Source organism: Arachis ipaensis, chromosome B8, assembly GCF_059453495.1.
Source record: "Arachis ipaensis isolate K30076 ecotype BB chromosome B8, ASM5945349v1, whole genome shotgun sequence".
Lineage (NCBI taxonomy): Eukaryota > Viridiplantae > Streptophyta > Magnoliopsida > Fabales > Fabaceae > Arachis > Arachis ipaensis.
Genome location: NC_142443.1, coordinates 120,257,767 through 120,264,943, shown reverse-complemented (window position 1 = coordinate 120,264,943; position 7,177 = coordinate 120,257,767). Strand labels below are relative to the sequence as shown.

The 7,177-nt window shown below is 40.7% G+C and overlaps 1 protein-coding gene across 1 annotated transcript; it reads left to right on the top strand.

Moving 5' to 3' along the window:
• Nucleotides 1–1,016: 1,016 nt before the first annotated feature.
• LOC148549434 (uncharacterized) lies at nucleotides 1,017–2,006 on the top strand. The gene has a single exon (XM_088495743.1). The coding sequence runs from the start codon at nucleotides 1,017–1,019 to the stop codon at nucleotides 2,004–2,006; it is 990 nt and encodes a 329-aa protein (XP_088351869.1).
• Nucleotides 2,007–7,177: the final 5,171 nt, after the last annotated feature.

Here is a 7,177-nt window from a genome sequence, read left to right as displayed (position 1 = left end):
CAAAACCCACTTCCCAGCCGTTACCAACAACAACGGAACTTGCTATCTAAACCGATAATATCGGAACAAAAAAACAGAAGACAACACTACGCTTATCTATAAAACGAGACCAAATAGCTCAGAAGAAAACAGGTTACAGAGTTCACTCTAATTCATTACTTTCATCTCTTATAATTCACACACTTACTTGAGCGTCGGAGTGCTTTTTGCAGGTGCTCCCGCCGCCGTGTTTCACTGCACCTAGGTTATTCTTGGAGACTGCCTCCTAGACGACGTATAACTCCACCAAGAGCTAAGTAGCCTCGTTGGGAGACACATACCTCGGTTGGACTTGAACGGAACATTTGGCACCCACCGTGGGGCCCGAGCAGTCTCTAACCCCACTATTCCTTATATATTGCACTTTATTTTTTCTCTTTTGCACAAGTTTCTCCAACCTTTTAACATGGCCGACAACGGAGTTCACCAGCTCGCTCAGGCCGAACTTTTGGTCCAGATGGCCGAACTACAAGCAGAAGTCAAACGGCTTGCTGAGTTGTCTACCCAGAACAGTGCCAGTAAGCATGATGAAAAGGGCCCAACCAAAGGCAGTACAGACCTACTGAGCGTCAACCCACCAAAAGAAAAGCTTACCTTAGACAACCCTTTCTCGGAGGAAATCACCAACTACCAGATGCCAAAGAATTTCACGCTACCTTCTTCGGTTGAGCCATATAAGGGGATTGGTGACCCCGGGCTCATATTAAGAAATTTCAATCTATGATGTTTTTCAATGGCCCTAACAATGAACCTGTTCTTTGTAGAGCTTTCCCTACCTACCTCGATGGCGCTGCGTTACTTTGGTTTTCAAAATTACCTGCAAGTTCGATCTCTTCCTTTGAGGAACTGGCGAAGTCCTTCACAGACTACTTCGCTGCAGCACGGATATACATACACGGATCCGATTATCTCGGCACCATCCGACAAGGTCCCAAGAAAGCCTAAAAGACTATCTGACCAGATTTGCAGAAGCAACAATGAAAATACCCGATCTGGACCCTGCTGTTCACCTATATGCCCTCAAGGCCAGCCTCCAACCCAGAAAATTCAGAGAGACAATCGCAGTCACCAAGCCGAAGACATTAGAGGAGTTCCGAGAAAGAGTAGCTGGACAAATGGAGATCGAAGAACTCCGTGAGGCCAATAGAACAGAAAGAAAACCTAGAAGGGAGGAAGACAGAATGCCAAGTTTGGCAAACAACAAAGAGCTCGACAAACCATTCAAGCTCACCCCAAAATTCGACAACTACACCAGATTCAACACAAGGAGGGAAAAGATAATCAAAGAAATACTCAACGCTAAAATCATAAAACCACCAGCAAAAGCTGGGAGCTATCAAGACCAAAGATTTGTTGACAAAAGCAAGCACTGTGCCTTCCACCAGAAGTACGGACACACAACCGATGAGTGCGTGATAGCCAAAGATCTATTGGAAAGATTAGCTCGGCAAGGCCTCCTAGATAAATACATCGAAGGAAGGAAACATAAAGAGGGCGATAGGGACAAAGAAGAGCGCCAACAAACCTCGGGAAACAAGGAAGCCAATAAATGGTCAAACAACACCCCACCTAAAGAGGTTATAAACTGCATATCCGGAGGATTCACCGGGGGAGGCGAAACAACTTCGGCAAGAAAACGTAGCTACCGCGCAATGATGGAAATCGAAGGAACAACACCACATAGCAACAAAAATGTACCCGACCTAGAAATCACTTTCAACCAGGAAGACATATGCTCGCCCACACCACACTCAGACGATCTAGTGGTAATTTCCATCCAAACAGCCGATGTTCTTTTTTATACTACTTTTCTAAAAATGAAAATATCTGAAAGACTCATACAACCCTCATCCAGAGAATTAGTCGGATTCTCTGGAGAAAGAGTGCCAATTAAGGGTTACATATGGTTAAAAACGATGATGGGAAACCACCCATTGTCACGGATCATTGACATACAATATTTATAGTTGATTGCCCTAGTCCTTATAATATTATCCTCGGAAGACCTGCCCTGAACATGTTCAGGGCAGTAGTTTCAACTTTTCATCTATGTGTCAAATTTTAGGCACAGGACGGAAAGATAGCGACACTCCATTCATATCGCCAATAAACTCGGCAATGCTACAATGCAAGCCTGAAGAAGTCGGCTCCAGGAAAAGAATTCTAACAAGAGGTCAAAGCAATTCACAACACAAATGAAGTACTGTCCCTAGCAGAGCTTGACCCTCGAGGGGACACCTGGTGCACAAAATTATGATTCACACTTTTCACAACTCCGCACAAGTAACCAGCAAGTGCACCGGGTCGTCCAAGTAATACCTTACGTGAGTAAGGGTCGAATCCCACGGAGATTGTTGGCTTAAAGCAATCTATGGTTATCTTGTAACTCTTAGTCAGGATATCAATTATATTTATCAGTTTGAATTGCGAAAAATAAAAGAGCATGAAATAAATACTTGTTCTGCAGTAATGGAGAATATGTTGGAGTTTTGGAGATGCTTTGTCTTCTGAATCTCTACCTTCCCCCTGTCTTCTTCTTCACGCACGCAAGGTTCCTCCTATGGCAAGTTGTATATTGGTGGATCACCGTTGTCAATGGCTACCATCCGTCCTCTCAGTGAAAATGGTCCAGGTGCGCTGTCACCTCACGGCTAATCATCTGTCGGTTCTCACTCATGCTGGAATAGGATCCAGTGATCCTTTTGTGTCTGTCACTATGCCCAACCCTTGTGAGTTTGAAGCTCGTCATAGTCATCTAATCCCTGAATCCTATTCGGAATACCACAGACAAGGTTTAGACTTTCTGGATTCTCAAGAATGCTGCCAATGGATTCTAGCTTATACCACGAAGATTCTGATTAAGGAATCCAAGAGATACTCATTCAATCGAAGGTAGAACGGGAGTGGTTGTCAGGCACATGTTCATAGATTGAGAATGGTGATGAGTGTCACGGATCATCACATTCATCATATTGAAGTGCGAATGAACATCTTAGATAGAAACAAGCGTGTTTGAATAGCAAACAGAAATAATTGCATTAATTCATCGAGACATAGCAGAGCTCCTCACCCCCAACAATAGAGTTTAGAGACTCATGCTATCAAAGAGTACAAAGTTCAGATCTAAAATGTCATGAGGTACAAAATAATCCTCTAAAAGTTGTTTAAATAGTAAGCTAGTAATCTAGGTTTGCAGAGAATGAGTAAACTATGATAGATAGTGCAGAAATCCACTTCTGGGGCCCACTTGGTGTGTGCTGGGGCTGAGACTTAAGCTTTACACGTGCTTAGGTTGTTTCTGGAGTTAAACGCCAGGTTGTAACCTGTTTTGGGCGTTTAACTCCAACTTGTAACCTGTTTCTGGCGTTTAACGCCAGACTGCAACATGGAACTGGCGTTGAACGCCAGTTTACGTCGTCTATCCTTGAGCAAAGTATGGACTATTATATATTGCTGGAAAGCCCTAGATGTCTACTTTCCAACGAAATTGGGAGCGCGCCAATTGGACTTCTGTAGCTCCAGAAAATCCATTCCGAGTGCAGAGAGGTCAGAATCCAACAGCATCAGTAGTCCTTTTTCAGCCTGAATAAGATTTTTGCTCAGCTCCCTCAATTTCAGCCAGAAAATATCTGAAATTACAGAAAAATACACAAGCTCATAGTAAAGTCCAGAAATATGAATTTTGCCTAGAAACTAATGAAAATCTACTAAAAACTAACTAAAACATATTAAAAGCTACATGAAATTAACCCCAAAAAGCGTATAAAATATCCGCTCATCACAACACCAAACTTAAACTGTTGCTTGTCCCCAAGTAACTAGACAAATAAAATAGAATACAAATAAGTCAAGAAGCAATAATATCTCAGAGTTTTTTTGTTTAGTGAAGCTCAGATTCTAATTAGATGAGCGGGACTAGTAGCTTTTTGCTTCCGAACAGTTTTGGCATCTCACTTTATCCATTGAAGCTCAGAATGATTGGCATCTATAGGAACTTAGAATTCAGATAGTGTTATTGATTCTCCTAGTTTAGTATGTTGATTCTTGAACATAGCTACTTTATGAGTCTTGGCCGTGGCCCTAAGCACTTTGTTTTCCAGTATTACCACCAGATACATAAATGCCACAGACACATAATTGGGTGAACCTTTTCAGATTGTGACTCAGCTTTGCTAAAGTCCCCAGTTAGAGGTGTCCAGGGTTCTTAAGCTCACCTTTCTTTTTGCTTTGGACCTTGACTTTAACCGTTCAGTCTCAAGTTTTCACTTGACACCTTCACGCCACAAGCACATGGTTAGGGACAGCTTGGTTTAGCCGCTTAGGCCAGGATTTGATTCCTTTAGGCCCTCCTATCCACTGATGCTCAAAGCCTTGGATCCTTTTTATTACCCTTGCCTTTTGGTTTTAAGGGCTATTGGCTTTTTCTGCTTGCTTTTTTTCTTCTTTTTTTTTTTCGCCATTTTTTTCTGCAAGCTTTTGTATTCACTGCTTTTTCTTGCTTCAAGAATCAAATTTTTTTTTATTTTTCAAATTATCAAATAACATTTCTCCTTTTTCATCATTCTTTCAAGAGCCAACATATTTAACATTCATAAACATCAAATTCAAAAGACATATGCATTGTTCAAGCATTCATTCAGAAGACAAAAAGCATTGCCACCACATGTAAATAATTAGAATTTTTCTTATTAAAAACTCGAAAAATATTGCCTCCTTATTCTAAAAAAATCTGCTATTTTATTCATGTTTAATGATGATGAGAAAAATAAATTATAGCTTAATTGGAGATAAAATCAAAATATAGATACTAATTACTACTACTCATATATAACTTCTAAGGTAAAACTCAAATAAGAACAATTATCACAGAGTTAAGGCTAAGATTAGAACTCAACAACCTTGAATTTGGGAGGTGGATGCCTCTTTAGTCTGTGGAGTGCTTGGCCCTTCAAGAGATAGTTTCTGACGCTTTAATTCCTTCAGTTCATGCCCTTGCTCTTCTTGTTCTCTAAGCAATTTGCAAAGCATGCTGTTTTGATTTTGCTGTTCTTCCTTCAGTTGATCCACAACTTCTTGCAACTTGGTGACAGATGCTTCTAGGCGCTCCCAGTATTCAATTTGAGGGATTTCCGGGAGGAACTCCTTTGCTTTTCTCTTGATGGGGTCGTCCTGCACTTGTTGTCCTTCCATAGACTTTTTGGTGATTGGTTGCTCAACTGAGATATACTTATCTACTCCCATCTTTATCCCAGCATCTTTACATAACAGAGAGACTAAGCTTGGATAGGCCAATTTGGCATCTTTGGCGTTCTTGTTTGCAATTTTGTAAAGCTCACAAGCAATCAGCTGATGAACTTCCACTTCTTTTTCCAGCATAATGCAATGAATCATCACTGCTCTTCTGATGGTGACTTCAGAGCAGTTGCTGGTGGGCAGAATAGAGCACCCAATGAAGTCTAGCCAGCCTCTAACAACTGGTTTGAGATCTCCTCTCTTGAGTTGGTTCGGGGCACCCTTTGTGTTGGTTGTCCACTTAGCTCCAGGGAGGCATATGTCCTCTAGGATTTTATCCAAGCCCAGGTTTGATCTCATCATTCTCCTATTAAAGGATTATGGGTCATCTTGCAGTTGAGGCAGCTTGAAGATCTCCCTTATTTTATCAGGGTGGGTGTGAACAACCTTCCCTCTGACCAAAGTTCTATAGTCATAGAATGCGGTTCCAGCTATCCTTTGCCTGTCCGTCTGCCATAGATTAGCATAGAATTCCTGAACCATGTTTCTTTCCACCTTTGTTTCAGGATTAGCTAGGACTTCCCAGCTCCTGTTTTGGATTTGCTCTTGGATCTCCGGATATTCATCTTCTTTTAGATCGAATTTAACTTCCGGGATCACTGACCTTAGACTCATTATTTTGTAAAAATGGTCTGAATGTTCTTTGGTTATGAACTTCCCTTGATTCCAAAGTGGTTTTGGAATATTCTCTTTCTTGCCTCTTGAGTCGGTTTGTTTTCCCTTAGGAGCCATGATCTTAGTGGGTATTGGTTTAGTGATCACGGATAAACACACCAAACTTAGAGGTTTGCTTGTCCTCAAGCAAAAGAAAGGAAATGAGAGGGAAAGAGGGAGAGCCAAGCGCAACTTGTGGAGGAGAGGGGGAGAGGCCGAACCAAAATTTAAAGGGAAGGGGGGTGGATTTCGAAAATTATTTGAAAAAGATATGATAGAAAAAGTGATTTGGAAAAGATAAGTATGATAGGAAAAGATGTGATTTAAAATTGAAAAGATATGAAAGATATTTGAAAAAGATAAATTTGGATTTTGAAAAGATGATGTGAAGATTTGAAAAAAAGATATTGATGAGTTGAAAAGATTTTAGAAGGAAAAGAGATAGATTTGTTTTGAAAAGGATTTGAAAATAATTTGAAGAGGAAAAAGGGTTTATGAATTAAGATACATTTGATATTTTTTTGAAAAAGGATTTGAAAAATTAGGATTTGTAACATGTTTGTGCAAGAAATCATGAATTGAAACATAAAAAATGGAAAAAATTTGAATTGAAAACGAAATTGCCTACTCCCCACAATCCTGGCGTTAAACGCCCAACTGCTGCATGTTTTGGGCGTTTAACGCCCAGTTGGTGCTTGTTTTGGGCGTTTAACGCCCAGCTGTTGCTTCTAGATGGCGTTAAACGCCAGAAACCCCTTTGTCACTGGGCGTTTTTCTGAACACCCAGGATGCTGTAAATCTGGCGTTAAACGCCCAGAAGCTGCTTCTTTCTGACGTTTAACGCCCAGATGGCTATCTTTACTGGCGTTAAACGCCCAGTAGATGCTCCTTTTGGGCGTTTAACGCCCAATTGTGCCTCTTACTGCCGTTTTCTTGCCAATGAGCTCCTTTTTCCTGTTTTATGCTCTGAATTCTTCTGTAACCCTGTGGACTTATGCAATTGATTCTTTACCTTGTTAATATTAAGCTCATATATTTTAAAAATAAATAAAATGAAGAATAAAATAAAATAAAATAACAGAAAAAGTTTTGCTAATGGCTGGGTTGCCTCCCAGTAAGCGCTTCTTTATTATCTTTAGCTGGACCTTGCTGAGCTTTTAATCTAGCCTCAGCCTTGAGCACTCTTGCTCAA